The sequence below is a fragment of the Salmo trutta genome, chromosome 1 (assembly GCF_901001165.1).
Source record: "Salmo trutta chromosome 1, fSalTru1.1, whole genome shotgun sequence".
NCBI lineage: Eukaryota > Metazoa > Chordata > Actinopteri > Salmoniformes > Salmonidae > Salmo > Salmo trutta.
In genome coordinates, this window is record NC_042957.1 from 10258419 (window position 1) to 10278020 (window position 19602).

Genomic DNA, 19602 nt, shown 5'->3' on the forward strand with positions numbered 1-19602 from the left:
CAGTGAAGCATGGTGGATGTTCCTTGCAAGTTTGGGGCTGCATTTCTGCAAATGGAGTTGGGGATTTGGTCAGAATTAATGGTCTCCTCAATGCTGAGAAGTACAGGCAGATACTTATCCATCATGCAATACCATCAGGGAGGCTGATTGGCCCCAAATGTATTCTGCAGCATGACAACGACACCAAACATACAGCAAAAGTCATTAAGAACTATCTTCAGGGTAAAGAAGAACAATGAGTCCTGGAAGTGATGGTATGGCCTCCACAGAGCCCTGATCTCAACATCATCAAGTCTGTCTGGGATTACATGAAGAGAGAGAAGCACCTGAGGCTGCCTAAATCCACAGAAGAACTGTGGTTAGTTCTCCAAGATGTTTGGGCCAACCTACCTGCCGAGTTCCTTCAAACTGTGTGCAAGTGTACCTAGAAGAATTGATGCTGTTTTGAAGGATAAGGGTGGTCACACCAAATAATGATCTGATGTAGATTTTTCTTCTGTTCACTCACTTTGCATTTTGTTAATTGATAAATATAATCTATTAACATGTCTATTTTTTAAAGCATTCTTACTTTACAGCATTTTTTCACATCTGCCTAAATCTTTTGCACAGTACTGTATATGGAACCTATGGTATATGGAGCCTATGGTACAGTATATGGAGCCTATGGTATATGGAGCCTATGATACAGTATATGGAACCTATGGTACAGTATATGGAGCCGATGGTATATGGAGCATATGGTACAGTTTATGGAACCTATGGTACAGTATATGGAGCCTATGGTACAGTATATAGAGCCTATGGTATATGGAGCCCATGATACAGTATATGGAGCCTATGATACAGTATATGGAGCCTATGGTATATGGAGCCTATGATACAGTATATAGAGCCTATGGTATATGGAGCCTATGATACAGTATATGGAGCCTATGGTATATGGAGACTATGGTATATGGAGCCTATGGTACAGTATATGGAGCCTATGGTACAGTATATGGAGCCTATGGACTATGGAGCCTATGGTATATGGAGCCTATGGTATATGGAGCCTATGATACAGTATATGGAGCCTATGGTACATTATATGGAGCCTATGGTACAGTATATGGAGCCTATGGTATATGGAGCCTATGGTACAGTATATGGAGCCTATGGTATATGGAGCATATTCACATATATCTGAGTAACACTGACAAATTCCAAATCGGGATTTGGTCCATAGTACCTCTCAGGTGGCAAGCTCAGGAACACTGACAAGGTTAAGGGTTGAGTTCTGGTGCGTCCCAGGTCTCTTACCTGGAGGTGGGGAGTGGTGAGTAGGTTGCTGAGCTCTACACCCTCTTTATGTTGACTGGACTGGAGAATGTATTGCACCTGGACAGAGAGAGGGAGAGAGAGGGGAAAGGAGATGGAAAGAGAGAGGAGGTGAAGAGATGGTAAGAAAGAGAGAGAGAAAGGGGTCAGATTAAGGTAAACTGTATAAGTAGCACTAAATCAGCATCATTGGTCATCTGGAATAGTGATGCAGTTCAAAGTGTTTATGACTTAATAACATCACCAGCCAGGAACCAGTAGACACACGGCCATCTTGAATACTCCTTCTTGAGGCTCTACGTGTGATTCAACATGACAGTTCAATTATACAACTTCCTGACCACCAGTCATGAGTCGACACGTTGTCAACAAGCTAGCCAAGGCTTTAGTCATTCCACAGAAGCAGCTTCTCAGTACATCATTATTAAAACCACTGATGGTACATCTGCTATGCTTGTCATTGTCTTCCCCAGCACACGTGTAAATATTGGACTTTATATGGTCCCTTCCTGTATTATACTGATGCTAAAATGTATTATTCTATTCTACTGAGTTATTTACTTTATGTTCATATTCTTATCTTTTATAATTTCTTATTGTTGTTGCATTGTAGAGAACCTGCAAGTAAGCATTTCATTGGACGATGTATACCATGCGTATCCCGTAAAACAAAACGTGAAAGTCATTGCGCAGAAGACAGTGTCAGCTTTATGACTGAGCTCTCATGTGCTATCAGAGGTATTTTGTCCAAATACGAACACCATAGCAGTAAATACTCTGTTCTTACGTGAAGGTCATGTCAAATACCATTCTGCTGTTGAGATGATCAATTCCTTCACACACACACACACACACACACACACACACACACACACACACACACACACACACACACACACACACACACACACACACACACACACACACACACACACACACACACACACACACACACACACACACACACACACACACACACACACACTGCTCTCTAATAAGTCACAGTGGGGTTTCCCATCCCAGACAGGGAAGTCACTCTACTGTAACGGGACTTAGTCTCCGCCCCAAATGGCACCCTCTGGTCAAAAGAAGTGCATGTAGGGAATAGACTGCCATTTGGAACACTCTTCTTCTTCTTTCTGGCTGTTGCCTTGGAAATTAAAGACCCTGAATTAATCTCCCAACATGTGAGGTCAAATAGAAGCATGAGGAGTTGGTTCTACTGTCATGACGTTTGTGTTTCTACAGTCTGTCTTTTAACAGCTTCATGGTCCTCAGAACTATCACAATCCAGACAGATCCACAATTCCTTCGTCATCATCATCATAGAAAAATATTTTAAAAACCAGCCCATTTCAAGAAGAGAATCCCCAATCCTCTCTTTCCCACCATCCCTGCATTCTCCTCCCTCCTTATCTATCCATCTCCCTCCCTCTATACCTCTATCCCCCCTCCCTATATCCTCCTCCCCCTCTATCCCTCTCCCGCCCTCCTCCCTCCCACTTCCTGGCTCTAGCTTAGCTCATCCTTTACACTAATCAAAGTTCTCTGTAATGAGGTGACACACTTTCTCCTCCCCTTTCCCCCTCCTCCTTCCCCCCCCCTTCCCCTTCCCCCGCCACCTCCTCTCCTCCCCACCTCCCTCCAGCCCATGCCCCTCTACCCTGTAAGCTGCTGGAGTTTCTTTTTCTGGCTGTGGCAGATCAGATCCTCGGCCACTTCCTTCCAGGCCCTGGGGCTGCTGGGAGATTACCTGGCCCTGAGGGCCAATCAGGATGGCCCACGCCACCAGCCACTTAGTTTAGACACACTGTCCACTGGCTCAAACTATTACCACCTTGCTAAGTATCTCCTGGCGCTGTGCCAGCTGCTCTGGGTGAGTGTCTGCATGTATTTACTGTATAAAGAGATGGTGTGTGTGTGTGTGTGTGTGTGTGTGTGTGTGTGTGTGTGTGTGTGTGTGTGTGTGTGTGTGTGTGTGTGTAAGATCAGTATCTCACTGACCGAGGTCCTCCTCCGAAGCCTACACGCTTGTCCTTAATGTCATCTTCACATCACAAGAGCAATGGTACTGATGTGCTATACTCAGTCCAAATGAACCCTGTAAAGCAGCCTCTTTGTCAGTTACCATATGTTGACTGTTTTACAGCCAGCTTTCCTATAGAAATCAGACCTGGGTCCAAATACTATTTTTTTTCATTAAAATGCCTGAGTATTTTATTGAGCCTGCTGCAGAGTGCCAAATGGACGAGGTTTACACTTTGGTTCCAATGCGCCAGGCAAGCTCAGTCAAGTGCAGCGAAATCATTTGGAAGAAAAGCTAATACTGTTTGAACCACGGTCTGATAGAAGTCACACTGTTTGTTCTACCTGGACAAGCATGTAATAAATTCCATCATGTCATATGGAATCCTAAGGACCTGATGACCTGTATGTGGTGGGAGCTTAGCTAGATCTACAGGACTGCAGCATAACAGGCTATCGGACAGACTATGTGGCTGTACAGACCAATGAATGATGAATATGTATGGAATAGACAATGTAGCCACAGGTCAATTACAGCTGGTTGTGTTTCTATATTTTGTCACTGAAGGAGTCAGGTAGAGAATGGTCAGACAGATGTAGACATGCACACAGTGATGACTTTGTGTTACTCTGTCACTCCTGGCACAGTGAGTAACATTACCCCCAGCTGTGATATGCTGTGAGGTGTTTAACCGGATAGTGCAACATTTTGGTGATGAAGTCCTTTTTTCTACTTACTCAGAGAAAGTGCTTGACTTGGACTGAAATAGGTGCCGGTACTCATTTTCTTTACATTTAGGTGCATGAGCGTCACAATACTTTTGAGCTAATATTCTACAAGAGGAACAGGAGCTCAAGCAGTAGAACATTTGACGTGCCGGTACTCAGCTCTGGTGAGCTTCTTCCCAAGTCAAGCACTTCTCAGAGACCATTGTTATGTCCCCGTGTGCAGTTTAAAGGAAGTTTAAGGTAGTTTCTAGAGCAATTGCTAGCGTTAGCACAATGACTGGACAGCTTGCGTGTACTATCCCTTTAATGGTGATGCCATGGAAGCAGGAAACAACACCTGAGAGGGGGAATCTAGTTCCAACACACCAAGGATCATTTCCAAGTCTCAATATGAGGCTGCATCTCTAATCAACCATTTTGTACCTGGCTTCCTTTACCCTTATTTCTTTGTAGTTTCTCTGTCACTATCCTCTCATCCTCATTCTCCTTCTTCCCATCTCTCAACTTCCCTACCCAGCTGTTCTTCATTGCCCAAAATATCTCCTGAACCCACATATTCTTCTCTCATCCCCCAAATCCTCTTCTCCAAACCCTCCTCCACCTCCCTCCTAATACCTTACCTCATTTTTTCTCCCCCTACCTTCTGACCGATACATCGGTGAAAGAAGATCCATTTAATTTCTAGATCAAATCAAGATCACTAGCGTGCTGGAGTATTTGACTCTACCTCCAGGCAGAGGCCCTGGGCCTGGGCGGTGAGGGGCAAGGGCGGGCTGCCGCGCGGCTGCATCTGCTGGGTCACGGCACTGTGGATGGTGAAGGCGTTCTGGAAGTCCTCCTTGTGCAGCATGCCCAACACCAGGGCCACGTCGGCCTGCGATTGGGTGTCCACTAGGCAGCTCTGCACCCGTCGTAGGGCCTCCAGCAGATCTTCCAGCTCTGAGTAGTGAAAAGAAGGAAGAGACCAAATCAAAATGTGTTCGTCATATTCACAGGATACAGCGGGGTGTAAACGGTGCAATGAAATGCTTACTTGCGAACTACATCTCAACAGTGCAGTAAAATATCAAAAGAAGTCCAAATTTAAATCACAACAATAACACCATAATGCAATAAGTGGTAAAGGCGCAATACAAAGAAGTCAATAAACAATATAAAACAATTAGAAAAAGAGGTAGATTAGGCTCAACTGCCTAATTTCCAGTATCATTCATCTCTGTGTGAGGGGTTGTTTACTAGGGCCAGAGAGAGAGGTTCAACATGCTGTTACTTCCTGTGACCTTTAACATTCAGACCAAAGTGGTACATTTGTCCACAAGGAATTTTCAGAAAGTAAAATCACATGTCTCTCGGTTTCAAACCTCTCTGGCGCTAGCAAGCACTTGCTCACACAGAGACAGCTTGGGAATTTTAAAGCCATGTTGCTAATATTGTCATGCCAAAGTAAAATCAGGTTGCGCACCAGTGGGATTCTGCACCCCAGACAGGATTTGTCATCTGTATCAAGTTTGGCCTGAAGGTACCACCTACATATAGCAACTCTGAGGAGCACAGAGACACCAGGTAAAAGGGAGGCTAAAGCATTGCTTACACGGCCCTCTCTACTGTTCTAAACCAGCAGGTGTTCTGTTTAAGTGACCAGGTACATGGATTAATACATGGATTTCATATAAACCACCGATTACAACAGCTTACTTGATTAATGCTATCTAGACAGTGATCTCATAAAGGGGCGTTTACCTGAGATAAGAAGAAGCAGGGAGGGTGTGTGTGTGTGTGTGTGTGTGTGTGTGCGCGCGCATGTGCATGCCCCCCCCTCCCCCACACTAAAACCGGTCAGCAGCAACAACCACAACCTACTGTCTCTCTAAGGCTAGCCAACTGACATGAAAACAAATTCTCTGAGGAACAATTTTGTTTCACCTCACAAAATATATTAAATTCACTTCAAATCAAAAATCCAATCAAATGAAATTTTATTGGTCACATACACATATTTAGCAAATGTTATTGCGGGTGTAGTGAAATGCTTGTGTTCCTAGCTCCAACAGTGCAGTAGTATCTAAAAACGATTCACAACAATACACACAAATATAAAAGAATGGAATCAAAAAATATATAAATATTAGATTGAGCAATGTCAGAGTGGCATTGACAAAAATACAGTAGAATAGAATACAGTATATACATATGAGATGAATAAAGCAGTGTGTAAACATTATTAAAGTGACTAGTGTTCCATTATTAAAGTGGCCAGTATGTATATAAGGTGCAGGGTTACATGACAGGGTGGAAGCCAGTTAGTGATGGCTATTTAACAGTCTGATGGCCTTGAGATAGAAGCTGTTTTCCTAGTCTCTCGGTCCCAGCTTTGATGCACCTGTACTGACCTCGCCTTCTAGATGATAGCGGGGTGAACATGCCGTGGCCTTCCTGTCCTTGATGATCTTTTTGGCCTTCCTGTGACATCGGGGGTGTAGTTGTCCTGGAAGGCAGGTCATTTGCCCCCAATGACGTGTTGGGCAGACTGCACCACCCTCTGGAGAGCCCTGCGGTTGCGGGCGGTGCAGTTGCCATACCAGGCGTTGATACAGCCTGACAAAATGCTCTCAATTGTGCTTCTGTAAAGGTTAGGGGTGAAGCCAAATTTCTTCAGCCTCCTGAGGTTGAAGAGGCGCTGTTGCGCCTTGTTCACCACACTGTCTGTGTGGGTGGACCATTTCAGATCGTCAGTGATGTATACACCGAGGAACTTGAAACTTTACACCTTCTCCACTGCGGTCACATTGATGTGGATAGGGGCGAGCTCCATCCACTGTTTCCTGAAGTCCACGATCAGCTCCTTTGTTTTGTTCATGTTGAGTGAGAAGGTACTTTCCTGGCACCACTCTCCCAGGGCCCTCACCTCCTCCCTGTAGGCTGTCTCGTCATTGTTGGTAATCTGGCCTACTACTGTTGTGTCGTCTGCAAACTTGATTGAGTTGGAGGCGTGCGTGGCCATGCAGTAATGGGTGAACAGTGAGTACAGGAGTGGACTGAGCACGCACCCTTGTGGGGCCCCTGTGGTGAGGATCAGTGAATTGGAGGTCTTATTTCCTACCCAGTTGCACAGGGCGGGGTTCAGACCCAGGGCCCCGAGCTTAATGATGTGCTTGGAGGGTACTATGGTGTTGAATGCTGAGCTATAGTCAATGAACAGCATTCTTACATAGGTATTCCTCTTGTCCAGATGGGATAAGACAGTGTGCAGTGTGATGGCGATTGCATCGTCTGTGGATCTATTGGTGCGGTAAGCAAATTGAAGTGGGTCTAGGGTGTCAGGTAGGGTGGAGGTGATATGATCCTTAACTAGCTTGTCAAAGCACTTCATGATGACAGAAGTGAGTGCTACGGGGCGATAGTCATTTACTTCAGTTACAGTGGTTCCTCCTTTAAAAGTTGCAGCGTACTGCGGTGCAGCTTGCATGGTGCCACAGAATTCTATGGCACATTATTTAAGTGTGAACCACTGGTACCATTAATGCTAGTTAGTGCTAGTTTGACCACCAGAGGGCATTTTTGAGAAGCATTTGATAGCCTTCAATAAATGGCTGTACTAGAAAATGCGGGCACGCAGGAGACCGGGGTTCAATACCCTGACGGTGAGGAAGGAGTAGGCTGTCCTTGTAAATAACAATTTGTTCTTAACTGATTCCATATGTGTTATTTCATAGCTGTGACGTCTTCACTATTATTCTACAATGTAGAAAATAGTAAAAAATAAAGAAAAACCCTGGAATGAGTAGGTGTGGCCAAACTTTTGACCGGTACTTGTTTAATTATGGTGTTTCTATTCCAAGAAAAACGAAAAACCCTCTGGGTTTCCGTTAGGATGGAACGTAAAATATGACGCTGTACAACTTGATTGTCAGGAGTACAGAACTGGGCTATTTAGCTAAAGAATCCCTGTGTCGTGCGGGTACGCGGGAGACCGGGGTTCAATTCCCCGACGGGGAGGAAGGAGTAGGCTGTCTTGTAAATAAGAATTTGTTCCGAATTGACTTGCCTAGTTCAAAAAGGTTACACTAAGAGCATAACATTTCGACACCCTATTTTTATCATTTTAGTCTAACCAATACCCAAACGGAGAGTCAGTGAAAATAAAAATCGCATTGATTTATCAAGACCAGTCCCCATGCTTGTCTCAGAGCAGCGCGAAACGGTGCTAAAATAGTTGTAGGCTATTGCTTCTAACTTCAATATGCTCTTTAAATAAATAAGACCTACACCACTTTTAAGAGCACATTACTCAACACTAGTGAGACTCATGTCGCCTACGGAAGGCCTACAGTATATCGAAAAATATGACGTAACTGCGCCAATAATTACATATTGTCATGTGTGCTCCCTCTCCGGCCTCTAGGTCACCAGGCTGGTCGTTATGGCGCACACCTGTCACCATCGTTACTCGCACCTGCGCGTCATCAGACTTCCCTGATTACCTTCCCTATATATGTCACTCCCTTTGGTTCCTTCCCCAGGCGTTATTGTTTCTGTTTCATGTCTGTGCGTTGTTCATGTTTTCTTGTTTTGTATTATGTTACGTTTTATTTATTAAAACACTCACTCCCTGAACTTGCTTCCCGACTCTCAGCGCACTCGTTACAGAATAATGCCTCACCTAAGGGAAGCATCAGGGAGTGTTTTTTGTTTTTTTTTCAGTGGGAATGATGTTGGGACCGGGAGTCGCTACAGGCTCCCCTGCCTCTGCCGGACCGCCAGGCTCCCCTGCCTCCGCCGGTCTGTCAGGTTCCCGCGCTCCAGTGGCGACAGGTTCCCGCTTATCAGCAGGGGTGACTAGTCCGCTCCTGATCCCGGGATCGTCCCTTTGGTTGGCGTCCTGCAGCTGGAGCCGAACACGCTGGTGAGGAGGTACCGTCATGTATGCTGTCTCTCCAGCGCTCTAGGTCACCATGCTCCTGTGTCTCGGCCAGACTGACGGGTTTCACGCGCCTCAGCAGGGGTGACCGGTCCGCTCCTGATCCCCGGGATTGTCATTTTGATTGGCGTCCTGCGGCCGGAGCCGCACGTCGGGGAGGGGGTAGTGTCACGTGTACTCCCTCTCCGGCCTCTAGGTTAGAGTTATGGCGCACACCGGTCACCATCGTTACACGCCTTCCCCATGGGCTAGGTCGGTCTTCTGTGCGCGGCTATGCGGCCCATCCCGTGCCCCCTGCCCTTGTGCCTTGAACCTCACACGCTTTCAGTGGATACAGCTGGAGAACTGCAAGGCAATCCCATTGTGCGCCACTCGGGAGCCATGAACAATATGACGAAAATATATTGTCCTGCTAATAACAGGGTTAATAATACATCTGTGAGAATATCCACCAGGCTTTCATATAATTCTGAATAAATAATAATGAAGAAGAAGAAGAATCGCTTTGTACAAAAAAATATATTTTGGAGATGATTTCGTTGTAAAATGAAATGTAAAATGAGTGAGGAAAAAGGCCATTCTTGAACATGGGGTGAGACATTGTTACTAATTTGTAAATAAAGCCAGTTTGTTATTTAGAATCATTTATTTCTGTTTTTAGAGGGAGAGAAACCAAAAACCTACAATCATCTCATGGGTTTCCCAGTTGAGGACAGCATGGTATTGAACCAACATCTGTAACAACAAAAAATAATCCTAACAAAAGAAAATAATAAAAACCTTAGTGTAACAACAGTTTTAGTAAGTAATACTGAAGTCGTGCACAATTATCAGTTTCTATTTAAGTTTATGTCACCCATTCATTGTCAGTTAGAGACACAGTAGGACATAAAAGCATAATCAGTGCTCTAACTCCCCCTTGCACTGGTCTGGAGCAATGAAGTGGTGACGCAGGGTACCGTACTAAACCACAAATGACCTCTAAGTCCTGTGGCATAAACTCACAATTTTTAAAGGAGGAACCACTGTACCTTTGATTTCTTGGGTACAGGAACAATGGTGGACATCTTCAAGCAAGTGAGGACAGCAGACAGGGATAGGGAGAGATTGAATATGTCCGTAAACACTTCAGCCAGCTGGTCTGTGCATGCTCTGAGGACGCGGCTAGGGATGCTGTCTGGGCCAGAAGCCTTGCGAGGATTAACATGCTTAAATGTCTTACTCATGTCAGCCACGGAGAATGAGAACCCACAATACTTGGTAGCGGGCGTGATCAAAACAATCTTGAAGCATGGATTCCGATTAGTCAACGTTAACACGGGTACTTCGAGTTTGAGTTTCTGCTTATAGGAAGGCAGGAGCAAAATGAAGTCGTGATCAGATTTGTTGAAGGCAGGGCGGGGGACGGCCTAGTAGGTATTTTGAAAAGTTGAGTAGCAGTGGTCCAATGTTTTACCAGTGTGAGTACTACAGTCAATGTGTTGGTAGAACTTCGGTAGCGTTTTCCTCAAATTTGCTTTGTTGAAATCCCCAACTACAATAAATGCGGTCTCAGTATATGTGGTTTCCAGTTTGCATAAAGTCCAGTGTAGTTCTTTGAGGGCCGTCATGTTATCAGCTTGAGGGGGAATATACACGGCTGTGACTATAACTGAAGAGAATTCTCTTGGGAGGTAATACGGTCGGCATTTGATTGTGAGGTATTCTAGGTCGGGTGAACAAAAGGACTTGAGTTTCTGTATGTTCACACAATTACACCATGAGTAGTTAATCATGAAATCAATCATCCTCGTCCTGAGCTCGTCTATTTTATTATCGAAAGACTGAACATTAGCTAGTAATATAGTCGGAAGCGGTGGATGGTGTGCACGTCTCCTGAGTCGGACTTGTCCACTCCAAATACCTCTTCTCCGCCAGCGGTGTTTTGGAGCAGCATCTGGAATAAGTTAAATTGCGCTGGGGGTACGATCAAAGGATACAATTCAGGAAAGTTGTATTGCTGGTCGTAATGCTGGTGAGTTACCACCGCTCTGATATCCAAAAGTTATTTCTGGCTGTATGTATTAAAACAAACAATTCTGTGATAATAATGTAAGAAAAAAAAGGAAAAAAAATACTGCAAAGTTGCTTAGGAGCTAGAATCAGAGCCGCCATATCTATCGGCGCCATCTTATACCACCTTCATATGATTTACAATCACCCTCAAATGAAACAGATATATTTCAGGCCAACATGTGCAATGCCAGAATGAGAATACCTCTGAAAAATATACTTCCAAACAGAAGTGTTTCACTCCAAATGGATCCATCCTCTTTACCAGAGGTGAGGGGAATGAGTGACTTCCATGTGACTAATTGGCCTTTCCATTGACATTCACTTTTAATCTCCAATCCTCACTCCATCAATGACCCTGGCTCAGCCCTTTCCTTGCACACTGTTCTGACTCCTTTGTTTCACAGAATCATTATGAGAGTTCCCAACACCTCTATTGTTCTTCTCACAGAGGTACCCCTCCCCCTCTTTACCCCATCCCCTCTCACCCTCGCCTCCACCTACCCCTTCGCCTCCCCCTCCCTTCATGATTCTACTCACCCGCAGCCGTGTCCCCACCAGGCAGGGGGCTCCCATCCTTGGTCTCCTTGCCTGCCTCTGGCGCTTCGAATGTGGGGTTGTCAATACCCGTCTTGGCTGGGTTCTGGGCCAACTTCTTGAGCCTGAGCGAGGCGTTGAGATCGATTTCATGCTTCCCTTTGTTGGCATCCTCCTCCCGCTTCCTCCTCAACTCTTCCTGGTACTGCTGCATCCTCTCCATCTGGGCGCTGCAGCGGGAACCCTGCACCATGCTGCTAACAGTCCCCACCACCCTGTCCCCAGGGGGGAAATCCACAGCCCTCTCTCTCTGCTGCAGCTTGGCTCCACTCCCAGGACCCTCCGTGCCATTTTCAGGCCCCATTGGGTCCTCTGTTACATATCCGGGTCCTCCGTTCTGGTGAGAAGTGATCATCCCTGCTCCGGGAGCCTGACCCTGGCCTACACCTGTGTGTGTTGATAGGGCAATGTCCACTATGAAGGCCTGAGGCTAGGACTCTTCACTGCAGCAGGGGCCATAGCACTTCAACTGGGACAGTTGTCTTCAGGTGGTGAGCAGGTTCTGAAATGCATAAGCAGGGTTAGGATGGAGCAGCAACATTACCACTGTTCTAGTCTTGTGAGCCATAATGTGAAGTCTTGTGATAGCTAGCCTTATGAAATTTGATGAGACTACCACCGTTTACCTCCTTCTTATCAAATTTACACTATTCATTATTACAGCCACAGTATATTTGTTATGTACTCCAGTGCTCTCAAACTGGTGGTATACAGTACACAGCATTTACTTTGACAGCTGTGGTCGCGGGCCGCAGATATAGTAAATGCTGTGTACTGCATCGTCAACTGTTTCTGCCGATTTTGACGGCAAAGAAATACACCACAGCCCTCCGGACCTTACTACCAGAACCAAGGCACAGCAACACACCACAGCCCTCCATACCTTACTACCAGAACCAAGGCACAGCAACACACCACAGTCCTCTGGACCTTACTACCAGAACCATGGCACAGCAACACACCACAGTCCTCTGGACCTTACTACCAGAACCAAGGCACAGCAACACACCACAGCCCTCCATACCTTACTACCAGAACCAAGGCACAGCAACACACCACAGCCCTCCATACCTTACTACCAGAACCAAGGCACAGCAACACACCACAGCCCTCCATACCTTACTACCAGAACCAAGGCACAGCAACACACCACAGCCCTCCATACCTTACTACCAGAACCAAGGCACAGCAACACACCACAGTCCTCTGGACCTTACTACCAGAACCATGGCACAGCAACACACCACAGTCCTCTGGACCTTACTACCAGAACCAAGGCACAGCAACACACCACAGCCCTCCATACCTTACTACCAGAACCAAGGCACAGCAACACACCACAGTCCTCTGGACCTTACTACCAGAACCATGGCACAGCAACACACCACAGTCCTCTGGACCTTACTACCAGAACCATGGCACAGCAACACACCACAGTCCTCTGGACCTTACTACCAGAACCAAGGCACAGCAACACACCACAGCCCTCCATACCTTACTACCAGAACCAAGGCAGAGCAACACACCACAGCCCTCCATACCTTACTACCAGAACCAAGGCAGAGCAACACACCACAGCCCTCCATACCTTACTACCAGAACCAAGGCACAGCAACACACCACAGCCCTCCATACCTTACTACCAGAACCAAGGCACAGCAACACACCACAGCCCTCCATACCTTACTACCAGAACCAAGGCACAGCAACACACCACAGCCCTCCATACCTTACTACCAGAACCATGGCACAGCAACACACCACAGCCCTCCATACCTTACTACCAGAACCAAGGCAGAGCAACACACCACAGCCCTCCATACCTTACTACCAGAACCAAGGCACAGCAACACACCACAGCCCTCCATACCTTACTACCAGAACCAAGGCTGAGCAACACACCACAGCCCTCCATACCTTACTACCAGAACCAAGGCACAGCAACACACCACAGCCCTCTGGACCTTACTACCAGAACCAAGGCACAGCAACACACCACAGCCCTCCATACCTTACTACCAGAACCAAGGCACAGCAACACAACACAGCCCTCCATACCTTACTACCAGAACCAAGGCACAGCAACACACCACAGCCCTCCATACCTTACTACCAGAACCAAGGCACAGCAACACACCACAGCCCTCCGGACCTTACTACCAGAACCATGGCACAGCAACACACCACAGCCCTCCATACCTTACTACCAGAACCAAGGCACAGCAACACAACACAGCCCTCCATACCTTACTACCAGAACCAAGGCACAGCAACACACCACAGCCCTCCATACCTTACTACCAGAACCAAGGCACAGCAACACACCACAGCCCTCCATACCTTACTACCAGAACCAAGGCACAGCAACACACCACAGCCCTCCATACCTTACTACCAGAACCAAGGCACAGCAACACACCACAGCCCTCCATACCTTACTACCAGAACCAAGGCACAGCAACACACCACAGCCCTCCATACCTTACTACCAGAACCAAGGCAGAGCAACACACCACAGCCCTCCATACCTTACTACCAGAACCAAGGCACAGCAACACACCACAGCCCTCCATACCTTACTACCAGAACCAAGGCACAGCAACACACCACAGCCCTCCATACCTTACTACCAGAACCAAGGCACAGCAACACACTACAGCCCTCCATACCTTACTACCAGAACCAAGGCACAGCAACACACTACAGCCCTCCATACCTTACTACCAGAACCAAGGCACAGCAACACACCACAGCCCTCCATACCTCGGTGAACACATAATTTGGCCCCTGGGCAAAATGAGTTTGAGACGCCTGATATACAGTATTCATACAGTGTTCAGATGTTCAATTTTGCACATGGTACCTTAGTCCAGTATATTTATGCGTAAAGGTCCAGACAGTAATAACCAACCTGGTTACCTCACCCTGATCTTTGATTACCTATCGCACCTAGTATATACACCTTACTAGTAGAACCACCTAGTATACACAATACTACCAGAACCACCTACTATATACATTACTACCAGAACCACCTACTACATACAATACTACCAGAACCACCTACTATATACATTACTACCAGAACCACCTACTACATACCTAACCACCATTTTATCCTCCCTCCTAGTTTACAATCAACAGAAGAGCTAATCTAACTCTCCACATGGCAACCTCCCTGGCCTGCCCTCACTTTCCTGCTGCAATCCCTTGAGTCCAGCAGGCCCATCCACCCCTATGTCTGTCCCTCTGTCCCCACCTGGCCTTGCCTGAATATCTCTCTGTCATCTAATACCCCCTCACCACTTTCATCTTTGCTCCCTGGGTCCTCCAGGCTGATTTTATTCATCTACAGCCATAAAGGGGATATAAAATGTGACAGGAAGTGCATAATAATGCATTCAAGCAGAACCGGTATATTACGAGTATACAACCAACCTGATCTGCCATTGCTGCTGTGGATTACAATCTATTTTAAGGATGTTACCCAGTATTAATCTGGATTAACCAACTATATGATTGTATGACTATTAGATGTTCACTAGGGAAATAAAGTGAGCCGGTGTGTATACCATACTCAAGGGCAACTGAAATTGGAAGTTTTTTTAAAAGGCCAAATTGTATAATTATTTTTCTTCAGAAAGAGACAGCGGATGAGGAGCAAGCGCTTTTTTTGTGTGAGGATTATATGCTTTTCAAGATGCAAGGAAAAAGTTCTCACAAAGGTGAAGTTTTGTCTGGTTAGGGACAGTCGAATGGAGAAGCAAAAAGCTAGGAATGTTACTCAGGGAGTGTATGGGGCGTTTCAATACACAAACATCAGCTGGCTCTCAAAATGTCCACCCAACCCAATCAAGACCCAGTCAGACCTGATGCTGCAGGGGAACTGAAAAACATAAAATATTAAGCAAACAGTATTGTCTAGAACTAACATGAATGACAAAGGAAACTCAGTAAAATGGCTTGAACAGGAAATAACATGAGCATGTCATCAATGTAATAATTAAAGATTTTTTGGGGCAGTTCTCAGCTTTTCTTGGACAGACACCTTTGAAGTTCCTTCTGTCAGAGAGAGGCAGCCAGCCACGACAAACACACATGGCAACCCTAACCCCTTCACCCCCGGTACCAGCTAATTATGTCTGGCAGGTCTACTCTCTCCCCCTCCTCCCCCTAATACCCTAGCTCTCTTCTCCCCCTCCCGTATCTGGGCATTTAGCACTGTTTAGAGCACAGCGAGGCTGACAAACAGTACAGACAGCCACAGTGAGCCACCAACACCATCTGTTCCTCTCTTGTGGGTTTGGTTAAGCCTGGGGAGGAAGAATCTCATGGTCTAATGTAGTCCTCCAGGCTCCAGCTCTGTCAGCAGCATGACACTGAGGAGAGACCATGGGAGCTGGCATAGGTTCTGATGAGATTACTTTGTGTAAATTAAGCTTTGAATGTACACACACACACACACACACACACACACGCACACACACACACACACACACACACACACACAGAGCCACTTACATGCATATGCAGGCAAGCACACAAACAGGCGCACATACACACCCTTTGTGGGGGTAACTTTATCCTAAATGTAGGCATACATTTGATTATCTTCACTCATATCATTTATAAGTGTAGAAAATGAGTTCACCAACAGTAGGCCCTAGACTAGACCGCATGGCTCAGGGCTCATCTGTGGCTGTAATTACACTAGCTCCTAGCTAACTGATTAATTGAGGTGGACGTTGATACGAGGGGCCCCTTTGGGAAAACAGGTTCAAATTGGTGGCTAATTAAATACTGTTCCTTACAGCTGGTGGCTAGGCTACTTGTCAGAGTGACTAATCACTCATGCCCCAGAGTCAATAGTTTAAGTCTGTTTTAAATGGCTTTAAATGTCAGGTGGACTCATGAGTCAAAAGGGTGCCGAAAAAGGAAAGGTTTCAACTTTGGCCTCTGAAATGTAGATACATAGAAATGTATCTAAATACTTCATTTAGGCTACTGAAGAACAGTCATGTTTTCATAGTTAAAATAAGTCATTCTTAGAGCTACTTCGATAACCGAGGTTTCACTGCTGGCTAAAGCTATTATTAAATGTCTATTCAACATGTTCAAATAGTGGGGCTACTACTGGAAGCAGAACTGCAACACATATAGGCTCACATTGGAGTGCAGATCTGTCCTGTACTGTTTCAATTGTGATAAACATCAACTTTAACGTGTGAAATACAGCACAATTTGATATAAGTTAAATTGATGCAGTTGTAGGCTTGTGATTTTGGTGTATGTGATTGCTTTAATAGAAAAGTTAGAATACCAACCGCGAGATGGTCATTACACACACACACACACACACACACACACACACACACACACACAAAGAGTGCGCTGATACTGTTGGCGAACTTAGTATTCAATGAATGTTTCTAGACAATCGGATCGGACTCAACAGTCTTAAGTCTAAGAAGTCTACTCACCGCTTCCAAGTCTTAAAAAAATTATTAATCCCGTAATACGCAATGGTTCTAAAATACCTGTTCTATTGCCCACATAACATGTTCAAGATGAGCGTAGCCCGTATCGTCTTTATTCTTCTAGCTGGTTGATCGTACTTAGCGGGTCTGAGTTGGGACAGCTTGCATCAATGCAGTGTAACTGCGCATGATGTTTGAGCATCTCCCAGGCAACTCCACGGCGCCAATTTGTTTACCATATCAATGGTCATGAGCGACAGTGTTAGTCTTTCAATAGTATGTGATAACTTCACTTCCTATTCCACAAATAGTGAACTAATTTTAGCTGGATATACAAAGCCAATATATAGGATAAATATGGAAAAAAACACGACTTTGGTCAGAATTAGTTGAGTTATGGAGAATAAACTGTACAGTGTGCACCTCACGATCATATGTGACTAGTAGAATGATAGTTACTTCGCCTGCCGTGCGCATTAAAAGCCAATAAAAAAGGACACAATTAATCCTAAAATTGACAAGGGATCAAAAATGTCATGATTTCGAAAACATTTTTCTATCCTTCTGAAATGTAAGGACTTTGTCTAGTTACGGACAAAAAACTATTTACCATGATTTATGTGTTAATATGGAGAAATGAAAAACAATACATCTTGCATAGGCCTACAACCCTGTTAGCAATGGGCACTCTGGAGGCCGGCATCCTGCCAGGGGCCTACAACCCTGTTAGCATGGGCACTCTGGAGGCCTACATCCCACCAGGGGCCTACAACCCCATTAGCAATGGGCACTCTGGAGGCCGGCATCCTGCCAGGGGCCTACAACCCCATTAGCAATGGGCACTCTGGAGGCCGGCATCCTGCCAGGGGCCTACAACCCCATTAGCAATGGGCACTCTGGAGGCCGGCATCCCGCCAGGGGCCTAAAACCCCGTTAGCAATGGGCACTCTGGAGGCCGGCATCCCGCCAGGGGCCTACAACCCTGTTAGCAATGGGCACTCTGGAGGCCGGCATCCCGCCAGGGGCCTACAACCCTGTTAGCAATGGGCACTCTGGAGGCCGGCATCCCATCAGGGGCCTACAAGCCTGTTAGCAATGGGCACGCTGGAGGCCGGCATCCTGCCAGGGGCCTACAACCCCATTAGCAATGGGCACTCTGGAGGCCTACATCCCGCCAGGGGCCTACAACCCTGTTAGCAATGAGCACTCTGGAGGCCGGCATCCCGCCAGGGGCCTACAACCCTGTTAGCAATGGGCACTCTGGAGGCCGGCATCCCATCAGGGGCCTACAAGCCTGTTAGCAATGGGCACTCTGGAGGCCGGCATCCTGCCAGGGGCCTACAACCCCATTAGCAATGGGCACTCTGGAGGCCTACATCCCGCCAGGGGCCTACAACCCTGTTAGCAATGAGCACTCTGGAGGCCGGGGTGGTCGCACGGTGCGACAGCTTTTTTGCCCATCGCCTCACCGCCCACGTACACTAGGGGGCGGCACTCCTGACAAAACCTGCAAACCAGACTGTGGTCTTGTGAAACAGTGGTTGTAAAGAGTCTAGCTAGCTAAACCTTTACAAAAAAGATTGCCGTTTTTAAACTGCAGCAAAAAGTGCAGTAACTACAGTTGATGGTGGTATTTTGGACACAAGCATTTCAGAATAACTGCAGTGTATTTGTTCTCAACTAGCCTACCTGGTTAAATGAAATAAATAGGTGAAATAAATAAAAACGGCTGTTGAACTGCAGTTAAACTGCACTCTAAATGCACTTCAAAATAAGTGTGTTATTTTGGACTCTGACTGCTATAATTTTTCGTAAGGAAAGCATTTACTGCAAATTAAATGTACAATTTTGTAAACTTGCCTTGCTGATATTTGCCATGCATGCAGTTGAAGTAACGTAGCTAGCTAACTATTTTCTTGCTTATTGTGTAGTGGATTATAAAAATACCTGTATGCCTATGGATGTCGCTAGCTATTTAGCCGATCTGGGTATGGACCCTAAAATGTTTGGTATAAATATGAGTTCAGAACAGTGGTTTTAATTGCTTCCACCAGTTAATCATTAATCCCCAAGATATTGCAGAAAATGACTGTTACACACATGACTGTTACATGTCAATCTTATAAAGTCAACATTAGCTAGCTAGCTATGAACCTCAGCTATCATGGCCGGTTGCATTGACTTGAGCGTCGGCTAAATGACTTAAATGTAAATGTAAATGTTAAATGGCATCAATGAAGCCTATGGATTGAGGAGAATATAATATAATTTTATTGTGCCAAGGATGCAAGTCATATATACATGTAGTTATTCCAAGCATGGGTTCCCCCACATTGTAGCCTGTACATTGAATATATTCACTGATCATGTACTCTACCTTGGCAAATAAAGGTGTGGTTCAGGTATGAATGTCTGTGAGACATTCTTTTTCAGTCATATTGTCACAACCGTCATTGGGAAAGGAGGACCAAGGCGCAGCGGGAA

At 45.9% G+C, this 19602-nt stretch overlaps 1 protein-coding gene across 4 annotated transcripts in view; it reads right to left on the bottom strand.

The window, feature by feature from the left end:
• Window positions 1-17337, bottom strand: part of LOC115158863 (MAGUK p55 subfamily member 5-A) — a 28499-nt gene extending 11162 nt beyond the window's left edge. For 3 of the 4 annotated variants that reach the window (XR_003868798.1, XM_029708424.1, XM_029708295.1), the window contains exons 1-4: window positions 17122-17337; window positions 11585-12143; window positions 4802-5013; window positions 1303-1380 (exon numbers count right to left, since the gene is read on the bottom strand). Coding sequence is in view for 3 of the 4 variants with exons in the window: in XM_029708424.1 (XP_029564284.1) it covers window positions 1303-1380; window positions 4802-5013; window positions 11585-11996 (702 nt within the window). In the remaining variant the exon portion in view is untranslated. The remainder of the gene's footprint in view (window positions 1-1302; window positions 1381-4801; window positions 5014-11584; window positions 12144-17121) is intronic. The other variant, XM_029708371.1, reaches the window with a different exon arrangement.
• Window positions 17338-19602: the final 2265 nt, after the last annotated feature.